Below are 21,317 nucleotides of genomic sequence, written 5' to 3' on the forward strand. Positions count from 1 at the left end.
ATTCGTACGGCCGATTCCGGCCAAATCCAAGGCTGAATTTGTTTCCTAGTCCAACTGGGGAGCCAATACTGTTTACAGTTTACTGTTGTTCCATTGTCTGACAGCTGTAGCAGAAAAACATGTAAAATTCAGCAGTATTTAATTACTGTATATGTGAGCACAGAGAGCAGGAGAGAGGCAAAACAGATAAAGGACTGAAACCAGCTGACGCTCGACAGAATGTAATTACAACACAATGGCGTCAGTTGTTTAAAGCAGTTCCACAACAGTTGTTATCTATATAATCAATTTCACACACTAACCATATGCAGTGTAGCTATATACGTTTTTGACCTAGTCTGGTTTATATTTGAGACCAGTTTTTACCCTTTCATTTACAAACTAATAGGTTTGAGGAAGTCAGGAAGTATGCAAGGATGAATTAACACATGCTGGTTTATGATGACAATAAGAATATCAATATCACCAGCTTCATCCTTTAAGCTATTCATATTCATTTGGAACAGTGAGGAGAGCAAATAACACGTAAACTCCGACCAAACAGTATTAAGTATTCTCTGTAGCTGTGGTATAATGAATATTAAACAGTTAGCTTTGTGATCGTTTGCTTTGTGATGATGTTTTCCATAAACATGGACAACAAATGTTGAACTACGCCTCAGCAGACCACTCTCACAGTCTAACACCATCTATGAATAAACCTAGACATCAAAAGATGAACGCACACCTATATACTAGAGAAAACAAACAGTAATGTGGCACCATTTGGCTGGTGGCTAGGAGTAATTTCCCCCTCCAAGTTGGGGGTACAGTTAGGGGAGCAAGTTAAAATACACCTTCTCCATTTGAGAGAGAATTTGAGGCTTCATAGTCTGTGACTGGCTGCTGCTCACAGCACATCACACATGGTGGCACTCCAAATGGGCTCCTGGGCTCCCCCTGCATGTGTGTTGTGTGTGTGTGTGTCTTTTTGTATGTGTGTGTTTGTGTGTGTGAGTAAGACACGTTTTCAGGATTTCCACTTGAGAGGATAATGTGAATGAGTCACGGCTCTCTCTCTTTTTCTCTCGCTCCTTTCCCTCTTTTCATCCAGAGGCAGGCAGTGGAAAGCTAAAAGCTGCCATCCGAGTCACAGAGAGGTCTGCAGGAAGAAAGGTACCAGACTAAAATAGTGTTAGTATTTTTAGCAGTGAGTTCCCCTCTTCTACTATTAATGCGTAACTTGGATAATAATTTACGCCATTTTTCTCATATGAACATTAGGTAGCACTTCAGATCTCTTAAAAGTAGAAGACACATCAATCAGCTGATCAACTATGAAGACACACAATGGAATCCCAAAAGGGAGCTTCTTGTTGGTCTCTCAAAGTATTGATTTCTTCAATAGATTTCCCTCAGGCTTTCAGGTTATGGTGTGTTTAGATGCAGACTCTCTCTCTCTCTCTCTCTCCTCGTTACAAAAACACCACCTTTGGCATTTCAGCTGGCTCTCACTTTTTCTGGCGCATGCATGCTCATTCACACAAAAACCACTTCTCAGTGCATCTTCTCCCTCTGATTCACCTGCTGCTTAATCTCGATTTGTTTTTGTCTTTCTCTCTTCTGATCTGCTGCCACGTCTAACTGAAGCCCACTTGTCACAGTTCTCAGAAAGGGGACCCAAGAGCACGACTCAGGAGGCAGATGTAAAAGTTAAGAGTCTTTGCTTAGAGAAAAGACAAGGATGCAAAAACATTCAAGCGGGCAAACGACGTAGGCACAGGCAAAGTCTAAAACACAATCAGGATCAAAACAAGCAGGTAAAGAACACAGAGCTAGAAAGCTTAGTCACATGGGACAAAGACACTCTGGCAGACAGCAAGTGGAAACAGAGTGTTATGCTGTATACCAGGGAGCTGATGAGGGGATGGGGAACAGGTTAGCAGGTGAGTAGGGAGGAGGTGATTCTTCTGGCAGAAAAGGCGGGAAGGTGGGAGTGGCAGGGTCTGAAATGACAGCAGAATTAGTCTAGAGACTAACGGTGGGTGATTTGGCAAAATGATCATATGATGTTGTTTTTGGGTAGAATTGCAATCCACGATCTGCATCCTGTTTCCCCTCTGATTTCATTGTGAAAATCTGAACTGGAAGTTGTGATTTGTATTTTTCCCGCTTTCCGCTGCCTTGACGCTTCTTTCGGATGTTTGTCTGCTCACAGCTACTCTTCGCCCACAATGCTGTCTCCTGTTGTATCACAACCATTTTTTGCTAAGTTCATATGAAGTATTCATTTGGACAGTGCTGTTATCTATTTATGAGGTGCTAAATGTAAGTGTTTTCGTTTGCAAGTTCAATCACTGCTAACCATCTAGCCCCTGCTCGTCCTGCCTCGGTTTCCTTGCCGGCAGGCAACAGGTAGACTGTGACGCTGGTTCTTGTTTTGCTCAGGTGGAGAACTGGTTCATGAACAGCCACACTAAGCTCACAGAAGCTGCAGAGCAGAACAAGGACTGCCGTGGCAAGCTGCAGTTAGCGGGCTAGCTGTTTAACAGTTGACAATGGGATGGTTAGCAGCAACTGAACTTTTAAAATTAAATATCTAAATATAGTACCTCTTAAGTACATCTGTACGATTCATCTGAAAAGTAGGTCAAATGGCCAAGTAAGATTGTCTACGATATAAGATTATCAGATTGCTCAGAGACCATCTTGTGATGGGAGCACAGCGACCACAACGCCTGTCAACATGTTGATGTTCCAACCCATGAGTACTCTCTAGTCATTACTACATTATTACATGAGGATTCACTCACACACACACACACACACACACACACACACGGGACACACAAGGTAATTAGTGCAAGACCAGGTGTGATGCAAAGCACAAAGGACCATTAGAGGATTACGATGTTGGAAACATAAACACCTACCTTTTTACCCAGAGGCAGGGCTTCAGTTTAGTTAAACTTAAATAATATATTTTAAATAAATAAAACATTTTCTTGTTTTTTATTTTCTGTAACAAAAGCCATTCAGTGTACGGTATATTGATTGTACGAGTGGTCTCTCGTGCATTTCGGTTACGTCAGTGGAGTTCTTCCCTGGCAAATTTACAAATTTACTGCACGGACAGAAAACTATAGATCCATGCACAGGAAATTCTGTATGCTGAATGAGACAGAGACGCCATCACTTCACAGGTCACAAGATGTAGTTATAGCATATTTTTCTTTCTCATAAAATATACTGCGTTGGATTAAGCTCTAAAAAAAAACACATTCAATGCACCCCAGTTTAACAATGCTGCTTTGTTTGGTTTTCCAGCAGTGTAGATGAGCTCATCTTTTTCTAATGACTTTTTCTGGCAGAATAGATGCTGCACCTGATATTTAATAGGTTCACAATTTTTCAAGTCAGTCTTAAAAGAATGATCAAGTGCCAACAGGATTAGCTGGCTACAATCACCCCTCCTGTTCATACTGGCCATTAAGAGATCACTTTTGAAGACATTTTCAATTCAAGAGATAGCGACAAAAGGGATTTTTATTCTAAAATGACTGTAACTTTGGAGCAAATTGACTCCGTTTGACGAACTCACTGTTTTTGCATGAGAAGGGAAACTACTGAATTAAATTTCTGCCTGATTTCAGTCAGGTTTCCTGCACCTCTTGCAAAGGGAATCACTATACACACCCAAAGTATTATAAACATTATAAAAGTTTTTTTTCTTTTATCAACTTTACTCCACTGTTTTTACCTCTCAGCTCTAAAGTACAGCTCAGTCATACAATACAGATATACAGCAGCAAAACCCGCTGCCACCAACACACAAAGTCATAGTCAGATGTGACAGTGCTGATCTCAGACTGCTGTCAAACCAGGCTTCCTCCTCTCTGGGGGCAACCTATACCAGTGCAGTCCCCTGCCATCCTGGCCTTGCCTCTGACGCATCACCTCTGACAGCTGTCAATCACAGCTACAGGAAGTGAAATCTGATACCAGAAGGGCTGGAAACACACACACACACACAAACACACACACATTCCTAAAAGAGAGTTAATAAAAAGAGAAAAAAAAAAAAAAAACAGGGACAAAAGCGAGACAGAGGAGGTTCATAAAGAGACAGACAGATGGTGAGACAGCGTCTTCGACTGATATGACAACTCCCTAATTATGTGAAACGTCTGATGGGGCTTCAATGTGGGGGTCGGGGGGGGGTCGCTCTCTCGCTCTCCCACACACGCAGACTGGAGACACACCTCTGTGCATTTTGCTCAACGAGGAGAGCCAAACGATGACAGCAGTATGGGGACGGTTACCACGGCAACTACTGACAGCCAATTGAGGCCACTTGACTGACTTGAGTGGCAGTTGCTGTATACGTGTCTGTGTGTGTGTGTGTGTGTGTGTGTGTGTGTGTGTGTTGTTTTTCCAGCCGACTCGACAAGCAGGGATGCCATCAGTGCTGTGGTATTTGTGGCGCTCACCTCTCCACCCCTTCCCTTGGTTTTCCTCTCCTCTCTAGCTTTGCCCCTCCACTCCTCTCCTTTTCTCTCCCCCTCCTCTTGAGCTATTTTCCTCTTTTTCCTTCCTCTCTCCTCATTTCCTTCCCTCTCATTTCCTGTTTATCTCTCTCTCTCTTTCTTTCCCCATTTTCCTCTCCCCTCCTTTCATTTCTCCCCTCCTATTTTTGAATTAATGAATACATCTACAGCGCCTTTTGGACTGGCTTGAGAGGCCATGTCCCTGACAGTGTGTTACCTTGACGACACAACAGCAAAAACCCCCCTGAGACCCTCACAACCCTCTCCTACGCTACAGAAATAAATTGGGTTTTTAGCCCACTGGAGGAGAAGAGAGGAGAGGAAAGGAGAGGAGACCAGAGGAGAGGAGAGGAGACATGTGGAAGAGAAAATGAGCACTACACTTGGAAAGGAAAGCGTTGAGAGAAAGAAAGAGAAAGAAACAATGCAGGTAGTCAGTGAAAGAGAGGCAGGCAGTCTAATTAGCCATCCCAAACTGCGCGAGAGCAACAAGAGGAAGCTGTGTGTGTTGAGCTGCTCTATTTCTGTCGTTATGGACTCTTTGGAGTCCAGGCTAAACCATGGGCCCAGAGAAAGAGAGAAAAGTTGGGAGAGAAGGTGTGAAGGGGGGGTGGGTTAAAAGCCACAGAACATAGAGGTGCAGAGGATGGAGGCTATGGCTCAAGCCAGTGCTTTTCTAGGTCAAAAACTTTAGCTAGATGTATGGTTATGGCAGTCCCTGCTGCTGCTGCTGCTGCTGCCAAGATCTCATTCAAGTGGAGACACCATCATCTCTCCTCCAGTGTCAGCAGTCATTTCTTTTTCTTTTTCAGTTTTTCAACAAAGTCACTAAAATAACTTTTTCCCTCTTTACAGAAACAGCACATAATGTAAAAAGAACACATGATGTAACTTTTTCTTTGTCATTATGTTTTTGATTTCTTGTTTTGGTTGATTTCCTGTATTAAGGTTATACTGTAGGATTTTGTTGCTCTAAATCTTTTTTTTTTTCATTCATTCTCAGTCAGTTTTAACTAGTTAACTAGCTTAGAATTAGTGATGGAAAGTAACATAGTACATTTACTCCATTTGTGCTTAAGTCTAATTTTAAGGTGCCTGGAATAGAGTACTTCCATTTCATGCTACTTTGACTTGCAAAAAAATGAATGCAAATTTGTGTGGCTGTTTTGCGTCTTCCCTGCCCCCAGCAATCATCTCACGACCCCTCAGATTTATCTTGAGGCAACTGACACCAACCCCTTGCTGGGAACCACTGGGCCTAACTGTTTGTAAGGTAGCTAAAACTAGCTCCACCTCCTACAGCAACAACAGAAAAATGCTAGCATGCATAACATTTAACAATGTATCCATCATAAGGACCATACTTTTGTTTTGATCATTTAAATATATTTAGCTTTTAATATAATTTAATTTCATAATTTTTATGATTTTGTATGCAGGATTTTTACTCAAAATTTAGTATTTTTCCGCAACCCATGCTAGCTGTATCAGTCTTGAATTTTGCTCTCAGTAAGTCTTGAAACCTGACAATCTGTATTAGTAAAGTCATGTGACAGCACACCAAGTTACCTGATCTAGGATAGGATGTTTGCCAAAATACCAATATCCCAAAATCCCATTGAAAGTGAGAAACAGAAGCTCCTTTGAGTTACCTGGTACTGGTACAGTTTATTTTCATCACATTCCATCCCCACAGTTAGTACCCGCTTAGTCTAACGCAGCTTTATACATTAAGCCTTATTTTTGGCTGATATTGTTCACACGGATGAAGCCCTCTAAACTTAACTGCACCACATTCAGTGTGTCAGTGAGTTGACAGAGTTGAAATGTATGAGGTGTTATTCCATATCTGACATTTATTTTAATAGCTGGTTTTCATCCAAAGATTTGATATGATATTTACATATGTATACATAACATATGTGTCACTCTTTGGTGGTATTTGTGGTTATTTGTCAACCATTCAGTCACTGGTTTTCGCTCCTCACACCGCTCTTTCATACCTGGAACTTGCAGCTCTCCAGCTCAACACACGCTGTGCTGTGTCTTTCATCACATTTCTTCTGCTTCACCTGTGCTCCCTCAAACCTCTCCAGTACTTTGAATTATTCTGCATTCCTTTTACATCATTATTTTATCTTATTACTTTCTTTATCTCCAAATCATGTCCCATCTCTCGCTCTGTCCTCCTCTCATGGGAAAAGGGGTTTTCTCACTGAGAGCCCACAGCATTAATCCCAGTTGTGTCCTCTGATGTACTTCTTCCTCCCCCCTCTCTCTGTGTCTGTCTCTCTCTTTCTTTCTCTCAGTTTGACCGTGACCTGAATAAGCTCTGTGAAGACTACACCATCTCACTGAACTAGATACAGTTAGACACACATATGTAGATACAGACAGAACCACATGGAGCATCCTGTGTCTTTACGTGTGTCGTCTGTTGTCCACCACCAACCCCTAACCCCACGTCACATGCACATGAACGAATCAATACAAACTGCCCAGGCAATATTGGTTCATGATATGCTTTGGTCCAATATTCCAGATCTAATAAACCTCAGATACATCACCTCAATAAACAAGATAAAGAAGACACGCACAGACAAATCACAAATGCTAAAGATAACATTGGGTGGAAAACAAAGAGTCTATTTCTGCCGTGGTGACTAATCTGAATCTGAGTCCATATGTGACTGAAAACACCAGCAAAGCACAGAAGAAGAAAAACCCAATAGAGAGACTTAATTCCTTATATGATTTACTTTGACAGCAGTGGGTTTTCACTTGCAATATAAAGTATGTTTTGAAGTTGCTTTTTCATGTCAAACTGCCCTCAGCACCACCGAGTATGCAAACAAACCTGTTGTGGTTACTATAAATGCGAGAGCTACAGTGCCACTAGAAAACTAAATGAATGTCTTGAAAGGTTAAAAGCCTCCAGAATGGAAAATAATCTGTATGATACAGCAGACGGACAGCGGTCTGTGGGCAATGATGTGGCCAGACAGTGAATTTCCTGATGTGTGTACTGTATCTAGCTGATTTCAACAAGCAGGTAAGGGAAACTCCACAAAACAAAACAAAGCCACATGTAAGAGCCTGGATCCCTCGTCCTCTTTTGAAACAGGGCTTTTCAGCACAGACAATATCAGACGGCTTCAGCCGCACAGAGCTGAGGATTTGAGGAAAGAAGTTGCTGTGTGGTTCAACATATCTGACACAAAATACCAATGGCATCACACACATCAATATTACATGTGCACATGTGGTCTTATCAAAGCCGAGCAGCACAGGTGAAGTACAGAGCAAACATTGTTCATATCAAAGTCTGTGGTTCCATTCCCTTTACTTCCTGTTTGAATTATTAAAAGGCTCATTTTGTCTCCTGCTACTCTTCTTTTTACAAATCAGGTGCTAGTGTTAAAACAGCCTTTGCTTTGTGCCCTTAACTTCTAAAGTTTACTGGTACATTCCCAGAATTGACTCATTTCAAATTGAGGATATGATTAATTTCTCACCAAACAATGAAAAGGCAATTCTGAGTAACATTTTGTTCCCCTCTAAAAAAGGTACAGACCTGCCAACCACAATCCACAAAGCCACAATGAGCTGAAAGCAGCTAAAAGCTGCAGAAAGCTGCAGACTGGAGCATTGTTGATGAGGAGTCTGTCAGTACAAACCAAAAATATAATACCAAAAATACTGTTTAATGGAGCTTTAAGGGCTTATTATGGAGGTCTATCACACCATGTCCAAACTACAAGTGCCAGATCAGAGACCACAACATGCCTGATGGGTTTACAAAAGAGAAATGCTGAGATGTTTTAATCTTCACACGTACATGTCTTTTTTTTTTTTTTACACCACAAAAGAAAAGTTGTCATTTTTATCACACATCTTACACAGTTTTTTTTAAATCAAAGACCTGTGCTGTGTTGGTGTGCATTTACATTTTAATAGAGGTCCTATTCTCCTGGCCTTTCATGCACTTCTCAGTATCACATCTACCACTGCAGGACTCTTCACTGAGCATGTGTGTGTGTGTGTGTGTGTGTGTGTGTGTGTGTCTGTGTCCGTGCTTAGCAACAGACCAGGAATATTCTTGGAAACATGTGGCGCAAGAGGAGACAACTGGGCATGCTCAGATGTTCTCAACAGGTCGCTGAGTACAATGCTACAGGTACCTGCTTCTCGTTTGTGTTTTGTTTTTTTCTTTCCCTCATTTTTTCTCCATCACTTCTTTCCCACTGCATCTTTACTGATCTATCCAGATTTGTTCATTTGTTACGGAGCATGAGGAAAAGCACATGCTTGCACAACCCCCACCCCCCCACCCCCCACCCCACATACACATACTGAAGGGGAGCATCAGCAGCTTGTATTCTCTCTCTCCTTCTCTTAGAGGGCTGCCCTAATTCTTCTTGACAAGGGCTGGGAGAGCCAAGAGAACATCTCAGCGCGCACACACACACACACATGCTAAACTATGCCACACGACTATCCATTTACACACAGACATGTGCAACAAAATACACATCAGTCATGGACAACACACAGCCACGCATCTGTGCCAGTGGCATTTTACCTTAATTGCCTCTGTCACCGCTTTCAGTGCAGTTTAGTCTAACTCGCCTAGTTTCCTCCATCAACACATGCCACTAGCTTACGTATGACTGTAACAGCTCAGTGCAGACAAAAGCCAAGTCTCGGCTGCTTGCTTTACATACAGGTAATGATAAAAAGATCTTGTTTGTCTGTGTTTGTTTTTCATTTTTATAATTTGTTTTTGCTTAGTCATAATCATATGATCTCAGTACAAACGCATAATAACTGGGACATGCTCAGATGTTTATCGAGCAGTCGGTGTGTGTGTGTGTGTGTGTGTGTGTGTGTGCGGGTGGTTTGCAATTGTGTCTGCACATGTCTGTCTCTGTGAATAACTGTGTTACAGACTGACAGACAGAGTGAGTGTGTAAGCGCGCGTGCATGTTTGTGTAACTGTTGGCTACTCTGAGCTATCGTCGGCGACAACAGGGCAAGAGGATAAGGAGAGAGAGAGAGAGAGAGAGAGAGGGAGAGAGAGAGAGAGAAAGCGAGAGAGGGAGGAAGATGGAGGTATTTCTCTTTCTCTCCCTGACTCCCCTCGTACAGTATTAACCTCCATACCCTTCTTCTTCGGTGTTACATGTGTGCTGTGGTCTTCCTACCATGTTATCAGCAGGATGCCCAGTGTGTGTTTGTGCACGTGAGAGAAATAGAGAGACATGCTTGGATGTGCAGGGCGAGGCCAGGGGCTTCTACATGGGAGAGAGAGAGAGAGAGAGAGAGGGAGGGAGACAGACAGGGAGGGGGGCAGCATTCATGGCTGTAAACAGGGCTGTGAGGGTGATTTACTGTATGTCAAGTAATCTTACTTATCAAATAGTCTAAATATGTGTTGCAATGTCAATCTGAGAGCTCGGCGTGTAGCGTCGCACCTCTCTTTTGTGAAACGGCAGAGGAAAAATCTTAATCAGATACAGCCAATTCTCCATCCAGATATCACATCCAAAATGTCAAAAAAATCTAATTGGGCAGGCAGAATTTATAGGAGATGTTTTGATTCCTTTTATTATGGCTTTATGTCCCATGGGGTGCAATCTACATCAGTATGAAAGTAAAATGTCAGAGCATCAAATGTGACTGTATTTTATGTGTGTGTGTGTGTGTGTGTGTGTCTTGTGCTGAAAATGTCATCAGCTGTTTGACTGATGGGAGGCATGGCAGCACAAATATCTGCAAGTGTGAGTGCATGCACGAGGGTTTAAATGCTTTTAAACGCATTTGTGCACATACCGTGTGTATTATGTATGTGTCTGTGCGTCAGCCCATATACAATCCTTCAGTTGAACTGCTCCCCAGGGCGCCCTGTTGTACATCTTGGTAGTTATTGATGAATTCATTTGCTATTACGGCTTCGGCACATTCTCTGATGGTCCATTGAGCAGATCTTTTAACGCCTGTTTGACCCTGAGGTCAACAGGTCTCACTGCTTATTTTTTCTCCAGGAATATTCTAAGAACAGCTCGGATCAAATTATCTCTTACACTGCTAAATAAATAAAAAATCTAGATGACAAGAAAACACAAAGCAGTTATGAAAGTCTCACTATCAGCAATTAGGGAACAAATACAGTAGAGTCACTATTGCAACCATCTATCTACAGCCCCTTTTAAAAACACAGAGTCGGCACATTGCCACCGCTGTGTGTGATTTTACATAAAATGCCGGCATTCCAGCGCTCAGAGGCGTAACCTGTAACACAAAAGGCTCCGCATCTGTCCCGCCCTGCCGGTTCTCCCTTTTACACAGATGTTGATCCGACTCTGACTACCTTCGCTGCCGGAATAGAGTCGGAACAACAACCCACCCCCACCCACCCCTATTCTGTCTTTATACCGTTAATGGAAGGTGGAATAAAGACGCAACATTCCCACCTTGAGCAGGTTGTTTAAAAGGGGCTTCTGACTCAGGTTAACCTGCCTTTGAGTTGCTGATGTGAAAGGTATTTTGTATATGTGTGTGTGTGTGTGTGTGTGTGTGTCCTTGAGTCCATGTTATATCACCTGCATTTTAAAATAACACCACAGCTGTCTAACCTTGAGAGTAAGGCCAATGGGTACACCTATTACCCCTCTATTTATTACTTCTGCATGTAGCAGTAGAGTGGTATTTGTGTGTGTGCGTGTGTGTGTGTGTGTGTGTGTGTGTGTGTGTAGCCCTTGACCTTTGCCAATGACTCGCTCCCCCTCTCCATCAGATCTTTATCAATCCATTTTTCTCACCGCAGCTCTACAGCTTGATGTATGGATCAGAGGCATTGTATTAGTGTGTGGTTTGTGTGTGTGTGTGTGTGTGTGTGTGTGTGTGTGTGTGTGTGTGTGTGTGTGTGTGTGTGTGTGTAAGTGTACAGCGCAATTAAACATACAAAGACGCACATAAGTCGTGACACAGTGCACATACCGTCTGGTGACTTATGTAGAAAACCCACCCACAGCGAGCTCACAACAGAAGGAAGGAGGTCGATAGTAATTTCCTCCGAGTGCATAAATCTTTACTGACCTGACTAGAAAAAGCCAAAACCTGATTACAGAGCAGGACTCTGGCCTCTAGATGCAGATAAACACACTCCAACGACACACTCAGAAACAGAGGTAGTGCAAGACAGACAAGACAATGGCATCAATTCATGGCAGCTCAGAAAGGGTTTTTTTTTTTTTCAATATAGCTTTGTCTCAATGATTGCCAGCACCACTGCGTTGTCATCCAAAATCATTTGCGCTCCCCGCTGCTCGGAAACCACATGTAAACAGGGAGAAAAAGTTATCGGCCGTCGTGTCATCGTGCACACTCGCACACACACCCTTTTGTGCTTTTGGCTGGCATTGAACCGGCGCCCAGCAGGCAACCCTGTCTTCCCTTCAAAGTGATGGCTGTCAGTGACGTCTTCAATAAGAGAACCATTATGTGAGCTCTTTGGGGCCAAAAAGGTCAACGCAATCACTTCCCACAGACGGAGTGGGAGTGAGCGACCTGAAAATAGATAGCGGCTTGGTCATGAGTTGTGATGTTAAAGGGTGGGGCTGCAGGGGTGGTTCAAATGGAGCAAAATATGAGGATGTGCGATGAAAGATTTTCTGTAGTTGTTTTAGCGATAGAGAGAAATATCAATAGCGAGATTTAAAATGTGAATCACTACAATCAATGGTGTGAAGTCCACAGGGGGCAGTGAATGCAATCCAGAGCATGTGACCCTTTAAGAGTCTAAGAGTCACATCCTCAGGGTAAAAACAGCATTAGCTTTACTCTGTCTCTTAAAGAAATGCCTTGATACTAAATACTTGGCTGCCAGCAGTGACTCACGCAATCAATGATGAATGATAGCAATTCTGAGGAATCAATGTCAGTAAAACACGTGGGGAAACGTAACTTTTAGGTCTGAATTTTTATAATCCTTTCTTAGGGATTATTTTTCAAGATGACTGAATGTGCTTTCACAATTACAGAAATGGCAGATAGAGCCCAAATAAAATTCAAAATGTCAAGCTTTTCCTTTAATCTTGGCTCAATAGTCCAAAGTCTGTGTCTGTTTTTCTAAGATCCAGCCTTGCACAACCTACATTTATCCAGCCTACTTTACATCCTTTTCTTGGCTCTGGCCCAATAACCTGAAGCGTCTTCCTGCTATCTGCTTCCCATGCTGAGATTCAACCAAAATCATTGTTTTCATATTGGAAGTCACCATATTTTCAGTCTTGTTAAGACTATTATTTATGTCTCGCTCCTTTTCATGATCAGTGAAAGCATGTACACTGCTGCTTCAAATCCACAGTGGAGACTACAAATTCACAGCGGTTAATGTGTTTTTCTTAATTTGTGGAGAGTGGACCATCTACAGGAGTGCAGAGTGAAGCAGTTGTAAATCTTTTCTTGGCAAGGGTTTAACAGTCCACCTCATCTGCGCTACATCCTCTCTACACCAAACAAACATTGTCCAAAGTGGATTTGAAAAAGCTTTGAATGGGGTTCGGTTTGATTGTCACACACCCACGGCCTCAACAGAAACATTACCAAACACGACTTCAATCAACTCCCCAGTGTATTCTACTTCTCAAGATATGATTTATGTCGAGGTTCAGGCCTTTTTCTGTGGTATCTGGAAACATTCAATATCACTGTTATAATGATACATTGATTTCAATGATTTCAATTTCATTTTATATACACACACCAATCTGCAGCACCTCCCGTCATACTCTTGGCTTGCACATATAAACAACAGTTTTTTGTTTGTTTGTTTTGTTTTTGTTTAATATCAGAAGGATATCGGTTGCCAGGGTTATCCCAGTCAACATCGATGTAAAATAAGTTAAATAAATGATAAATAATAAATAAAAAGAGCGCCAACTCAGATACAAACCAGAGACTTCTGAGCAAATGCTTAAATGGACAATGTGCTTTTACGTCAAACAAAACAGAAGTACAAGCACACCAATACACAACTCGCTCCCAAACAAAGTTATTAAAAGACTCTGACTTTTAGACTTCAGTAAGTCAGGCCAGAGAAGTGACAGTCCACTGTACTGTATATCACAATTTTACACTGTTGCTTTTCTGTCCTCATACATACATACATTCAATGATTAGAGGAGATTTTTCATCCAAATGGATAATAAAGGATATGCATAATGATATTAATAAATTATCCATCATACATATGGATTTGGAGGAACTAATGCAGCTGGTAGTGGGAGATCATATGCAAATGAGATCATATGCAAACTGATGTAACAGGTTCATCTGTGTGTGTGTGTGTGTGTGTGTGTGTGTGTGTGTGTGTGTGTGTGTGTGTGTGTGTGTGTGTGTGTGTGTGTGTGTGTGTGTGTGAGGTCATGCTGCGTTCAGCATTAATGTAACACCAGCTGATGGGCAACAGCAGTGCTGAGAAAAATGTAGAAACAAAAGGAACGAGAAAAGGCACGAGATGTTACTCATGCTATGATTTGTTTCAATGGGAGTCCGTTTTCCAGCTTCAAAGTGTCGCTATGTGCCGGCCAACACATACTGGCAACCCTGCTGCCAAATGAGCCCATTCAAAAGTAGACAAAGGCCAGGTTTTCCACCAAGGCACAGAACACAATCCACCTCTTGAACACCGTGACGAGTATATGATTACGTCGTCTGCCTGCTGCCAACTGATTCAAACAGTGGGCTGCCTCCATCCACTGCGCAGTGATCCAGCTTCAGTGGGGGAGTTTAGATTGGAGAGGAAACTCTCTCCTGTGGTTTGTTGAGGCACTGGCTGCTTAAGAAATGGATACATGGTAAAGATGCAGAATTGGCGTGGACCCTGCATGAAACATCTGCTGACTTTAGACTTCATTCTTTGGTAAACTATAAATTATCCACTTCAAAATATTGAGAAATGTACTCAAAGCACATCCACAAATATAAACAATCAATTTGAGAAAACATGAAGTTACCACAAAATACTGGCCTCAACTACTCTTACATAATGGGTATTTGAACTCATATTTGGTGTGACAAGAAATACCTAAAGCCGCAGGACTACTTGTGGTTTGAAGCTGATTTGATGACACATTTTTTGAGTGAATCCATTAGGATCACAGCAGTCGCGTGTCCCAGCCTTCAGGCCTGAACAAATATGACCTCGTTTTCAAATTTGGCCTCCTTTTATATTTCCAAACCAGCCTTTACTGAAATCAGTCCGGAACAATTTGTATGGACATGGACGTACTGATGTACATTATGCTGGATATACAGTATGATGATCAAATCAAGACCTCACACATGCATGACAAAGCCTGCATGTGCGCGTTATGGTTAGCTACCCAACCCTAACAGTAAAAATAAATAAATAAATAAATAAACTGTCTTCCAATTTGTCATTTACACCACAACCAATATGTTGTGGCAACCGTGAGTACTGGAAAGAGATGCCTTTTTTTCCAATGCATCTCATTGCTCGACAGCAGAGAGAAGGTGGACAGAGGAGACAGCCTGAGAGTTATTACTGTCAACAGTTACAGTGTTTACTGACAGTGCTGGGATGCATAACAAGAAACAGAGTGAGGAGGAAGAGACGGGGAAAAAAAAAAAAAAAAAAAAAAAAAGGTGCCAACCAGTCTGAAAGACACTGTAAAAAAACAGTCTACATCCTACTGTGAGCTTTTTCTGCCATGCCGGTATGAAAAAGACGAAGAAAAAGAAATGAGGCAATCCACTAAATAAATACTAACATAACACACAAACACCTCTGGGGTGACACATTTCCATGCTTGGTTTTGTGTGTCTGAGAGTGCTAACAGCAACCCATTATTCAACAGAGGCAGATTGTCCACTGTGGAGCACTTTCCTCCTTTGAATACAAAAATTGTAAAAATGCAGCAGAGAGCATGGAGAGGTGTTAGCAACAAAAAGATTTGGTATCCGTGTAACAGCAACAAGTTAAACAGAAACTAAAACAGCTGCAAATAATGATTACTTTCATTAGTGATGAATCTGCGCATTATTTTCCCAATAAGACAATTAATAATTGAGTCTATAAACCATCAGAAAATAATGAAAAATGCTCATCAGATATTTCAGCTGCTTTTTGTTGTCTGATCAACAGTCCACTGACCAGCAATTATATAATAGTAATGTAAGACAACAAAAAGCAAAAGAGTGACCTTTAAGAAGCTGGAACCCTGTTTGCCATCTTTGCTTGAAAACTGAAGAGCATACGATCACTTCACTGTCGATGGACTGATGGATTAATTGACTGATTCATTAAAGAAAACACAGAAGGCTTGAGATACTAATGCCAATTAAATATCTAAGCTCTGGTACAAATATCAAAACAATATTTTTGTTGATTCCTTACATTTTCATGTTTTTCAACTTGAATAAAATACAGTTGACAATAGAAAAACACAGTTTCAATCAGTAAATGTCCGATTAGATTGATGTCTTGATCAATACTCAGTGCTACAGACATTTTGATTGGTACACACACAGATCAAATGTCAGTAACTATACACACAGTAACCAAAGAAACCGGCAGGCATCCGTATACTGTGTATTTCTTTGCAACATTAACTTGAGCCCTGAGCTACAAAGACAAACTTTCTCAAAACACTGAGGAACCTTGCAAACATGTCACCTATTTGATATATTAGATACACTGGTTTTGTGTGTGAGTGTGAAATAACAGGTAACAGCCTGTGTGCTGGGCCAATCGATGACCATAATGGAATATTTGGACTTGAGGCCATTCACCAAAGAGTCCCCCGGCTCAAACATGTAGGTGGTAACACTAAAGTGCATCAGGGAGTAATTTATTCTTCTGTGACTGTTGGGAGTGTGGGTGAGGGATGGTTTGTGTGTACAGTCATTCATATATGTAGCCCCACAGTATACAGTATGTGTGAACATACTTTTATGCATGTGTGCTTTTGTGCAACACAGTAGGCAGAGCTGGTAGTGTATTGATCCAAGCTGATACCTCAGGCTCACCCATCAATCAGCAAAATGTCTCCTGCTAACTGCAGAGCCTGAGCGAGGCTCTTACTTCATATTCCCACAGCATCAGAGCATTATCAGAATCAGCCGGAGATGCAGGCTAAGAGGTCAATATATCTCCAACGATTATGTCACCACTGACTATATAACAATTACATAAGGAGAGCTTTTTGGAATGAGAGCATCATCTCAAAGGCTCTCGAACTCTCTTTTCTCAACTTCCTCACTCTCTTTCCCACAAGTCTCCATCGTGACAAGTCATTCAGCGTCTTAAAAAGGCTTAATAAGTATGAATATCAAATCAAAAAGTGAAAACGAGAGATGATTACATGTCACTTGATGGAAAATTGCCTGTAAAGAGTTTTTCCTGAAACAGGTGACAACATCTTTAAAACCCGAATGCACACTCAAAGTGTTTCAAGAATGCTGATTTGCATTGGAAATAACTAATTAACTTGTCACTGCAGATTTTTGCTCTCTTTTTCATTAGATCCACTCAAACATAACATTTTGGACTCAACTACATAACCTATTAAGTTTCCAAGCTCCCTCTCTCTTTCATCTTAGATCACTTTTGAATGACAGTTACAATCATTGCAGTCATATTGCTCACTCTTCAGCCATTGTCTTCTCAGTTCATTTTCTCACTCTAACACCCCCCTACACACACACACGGGGGTAACTTAAAAAAAAAAAAAAAAAAAAAGTTGTAACCATGGTGATACTGTACATTGCCCATTATGTCCGCTTACAAAACAATGTCACATACACAAACATACAAGGTATATGCTTTAAGCTCCCACAAACATGTACAGTAAGTGCACACGCACACACATACACACCTGGCCGTAACCATGGCATTCCCGCTCCCCCTCAGGTTGGAGGTGGGAGGGCAGCCACCAAAACACAGTCCCCCCCCAGGGGGGCTGAGAAGCTGGGTGACTCAGACATTAGCAAACTCTACCAAACTATATATTCTACTGGAAGATGACATGATCTCTCTGTTACTAAGGAGATGGTACTGAAACTGTAACCACAGTATCTGAGGGACTCAGGGAAGGCAGCATACTGTTTCTGTCCACTCCTCTAAGGCGGGTAGTGTGGCAGTAAAATCACATTAAGTTGGAAAGTTTATCTTTGAATCGTGCCAGAATCAGGGCAAAAAACTGTCCCATCATGTGCTGTTACATGAGTTATCAAATGTGTAAATCACATGACTGACATTTGATTCCACGCCTAGTTTCATAGCAGATACACATTCATTGAAATTGAAAGGATAGATAGATTTATGTTGCATGTTTAAAGTCAACTCCACATAAGGTGTAAGGGACAAGATTTAAGTAAGGACTGTGTTAATCTGACAGGCAGAGTTTGAGATATCACGCTTGCATCAAGAAAACCCAACCACAACAATGTGCTGACAGCATGGGGACACAACCAAGAGGAACAGCAGCAATGTAAACAGGCATCATTTGAGTATCTGTCAAAGCCCTGAGAAGGAACCTGTTTTTCTGGATTCAGACAAAGTTCACTTATTACTGGAAGATTTCTGTTTCTGCCAACATTTGAATAGATTTACAGTATATCATCAGATACATACACACACACACATACACACACACACACCGCCCAGTCTCCAAAAGAAGATCATTTATCAACATGGAGGAACACCCACAAGTTTCAGCCTACTGAATTCCACCAATTCTTATCTTATTAACAATTAATTTTTTTATAGCCTGTAACACAGCAGATGATATCACTGTTAAACAGAAACACTGTTACCTATTTCACAATGACAGAGCAGCTGCAAGGGGTGTGACACTTTACTGTAACAAGTGTTTATAAGAAAACATCAATTTCAAAAGGCTTTTCTCTGAATGTGTTTTATCTCTCTATTCTAAAAAGGTGTATTATGGTGCCTTGTGATGGTAAAATACATCACTAGCAGCACATGTATAATGTCACTTATTTGATTCAAAAGAGGCCACACATTAAATTGGATTCCCTTGCAGGGGGGCTCCTGAAAACATGTGGCTGACCTGTGAGGCATATAGAGGCTGTAGCTCACTGTGGGTCACCAGTCTGGCAGAAATAAACCACATGCTCTGCATTTTCATATACAGAAAAGAAAATCCTCCCTGAATGAGAGACAAAGACCACCTTCAAAGGGGGTTAAATACACCACAGCCTTGTCCCCTGCTTTCCCTGTCTGTTTCCATCACATCAGACAATACACACACTGGCATGCTAACACACCACAACTCCTTGTAACGATTTGAACACGTTTTGCATGCATTTGATACAGCAAAATGATGGGCTGTTTAGACAGCTGACCAACAAGAACACTGTCATCTGTCAAATACTGCAAAGACAACACTAAAACAAGTGTTTGGAGGGGCAACGCAGCTGAGAAATTTCTAAATAATAAGGAATAACTCATTAGTGGCCACATTGGTAGGAATCCACCTACACACTGTATTTGATATCATATCAATAAAGGATACCTTATTCTATTGTATTATTTGCCTATTTCATATGGGATCGCCATATTATGCTTGTGTATGTTTTTTAAGTGTAACTATATATCCCGTTGTAATAGCCTTATCACACTTATACATATATTCCCTATTGGCATCACTTTGAACTTGTTTAAACGTGTTAGCTAATATAAAAAGTAAGCTAGTGCGTCTCGAAACGAGTTTGTATTGACCTTCCAGGATTTTTAACGTTACAGTATAAACACAGTGTTCACACAGTGTGTACAGTTTTGCTGTAATAGACTTGTGTACATGTTGTCCTTCGGAAATAGTTATCATGGCCCGTATTAACAGTGTTTCAGTGGAGTAAAAGTGACAAACTGGTACCACATCTCGCTAATACAGCTAACGCTACTCATAGTAACGTACAGTAACACTGTCAGTCTTACGTTACTCGCCATAAAAAGCGAAAATGTGACATTTTCACGCTATTGTCGGAGCTGAAGTCGGTGTAAAATGAAAGTAAACAGAAACTTGGACGGAGTTGAAGTACAGTTCACTTGTACCTGCGTTCACAGCTCGGTGTTTTTTTTCCTCCCGTAACCCTGTCAGAGTAAAACCAGGTTAAACAGACACATTCCCCTACCTGCAGGACACTGTGATTTCAACTTTGGTGGCTGGAATAGACGCGTTGAGCGGGTCGAAGTCGCCTATCGACGCCATGTTTAAGAAACCGTTGTTCATCCTGTCAAATGTTTTCCTTTTCCTTTTCCCCTTTTCCGTGCAGTCCAATCCCCTTTTTATGAGCGACGAAGGAGAGCGAGGAGCTGTGTGTGTGTGTATGTGTGTGTGTGTGTATGTGAGTGTGTGTGAGTGTGTGTGTGAGTGTGCGCCTCCTCGGCGAGAAGTGGAGCAAAGGTGCCAGAGAGAGGGAGAGAGAGGCTGGGAGAAGTGATGTCACTTCTCCCTTTCTCTCTTTCTCCTCCTCTGTGTGTGTTTCTCTCTTTTCCTTCTCCCTTCCCTCTTTCTTTATGCCACCCTGCCATCTCCTTCCCCTCTCTTTCTGTCTGTCTCCCAGTCTTTAAATTCAGTTCAGTTCACTTCTGTTCTCTGCATGTAAATTCAACGCTTCAGATTTACTGGCATGGAAGTAATGACAATGATACAATCATCACGAAAATTGAATAAATTTACCATGAAAAGTCTTTCCTGTGTGTGTGTGTGTGTGTGTGTGTGTGTGTGTGTGTGTGTGTGTGTGTGTGCGGGCGCGCGTGTGTGCGTGCGTGCGTGTGTGTGTACGCAGGCATGCACACATTTCATACTTCCATTCACATCAGTTCAATTCAGTTCAATTCAATGTGAGTTATTGGCATGAAACACCCCTCACTCCTTGCATGGCCGGGTAAACCCGTTACGGGGCCCAGGGTAAAAAGGAACTGTGGGCCCCTGATGATGTCATGAGGTGTGTGTTACAGACACTGTAGGCTGTAGTGTTTTATGTACTTGACTTACTCGTTTTAGTTTTAAAACGCATCTCTTTTGCAACATTTACATCTGACGTCCACACTACTCTAGAGTTTTCGAGCACCTGAAACTGAGACTTTTGGAAAGACTGCTGGACCCGTTTTAGTTTGAAAACTTCAGGGTAGCGTTGTAGTCTGGACGGGCCTTTGGAAACGATGAAGCAGACACCCACGCTTGCCTCCTGGTCTTATCAGTCACAACTACCAGTGGTGTACCGGTGGACTACTAACATGGGTAATCAGTTACAAGTATTACTGACCTTGTTGTGTTTGCTTGCGGCTTTTGCACAGTAAAATTCTGCATTTTAACGCTACAACTGCCTTTGCTGTTCCTTGTTTGTAGTATTTTGTTCAACTACTCAACTGCATAGTAGATAATCAGGTATGATTGTATGGACGGAGAACGTTTCTGATATGGGGCTAAAACGGTCGTCTGGGTGGAGATCGATTTCATTTTGAAATGAAAATGTATTAGTGTGGACGTAGCCTAAAGTCAGATTCAGCTGCTTCGATATTGACCTTTTTATTTACTGATGCGTCTCTTATAAGTCCTTCTACTTCATGAAGAGCTTTTTTTGATCTCTGGGTGTCTAGGCCCCTGTAGAGTAGTAACCCATTTGTGTGTCAGGGCAGTAGAGTATACTGTATGTTCCTTTGCCACACGCTTTTTCTAGTCTCAGCAGTCTGTGAGGATATTATTAGTATTGTTGTTATTAGTGTTTGTGTAGAAA

At 41.7% G+C, this 21,317-nt stretch overlaps 1 protein-coding gene across 2 annotated transcripts in view; it reads right to left on the reverse strand.

The window, feature by feature from the left end:
• Positions 1 to 19,949, reverse strand: part of LOC111224635 (copine-8) — an 80,340-nt gene extending 60,391 nt beyond the window's left edge. For both annotated transcript variants that reach the window (XM_022749191.1, XM_022749190.1), the window contains exon 1: positions 19,710 to 19,949. In XM_022749191.1, the coding sequence (XP_022604912.1) occupies positions 19,710 to 19,807 (98 nt within the window). In that variant the 5' untranslated portion in view covers positions 19,808 to 19,949. The remainder of the gene's footprint in view (positions 1 to 19,709) is intronic.
• Between the last annotated feature and the right edge of the window lie 1,368 nt (positions 19,950 to 21,317).

Source organism: Seriola dumerili, unplaced genomic scaffold (genome assembly GCF_002260705.1).
Source record: "Seriola dumerili isolate Sdu_G_001 unplaced genomic scaffold, Sdu_1.0 BDQW01000138.1, whole genome shotgun sequence".
Lineage (NCBI taxonomy): Eukaryota > Metazoa > Chordata > Actinopteri > Carangiformes > Carangidae > Seriola > Seriola dumerili.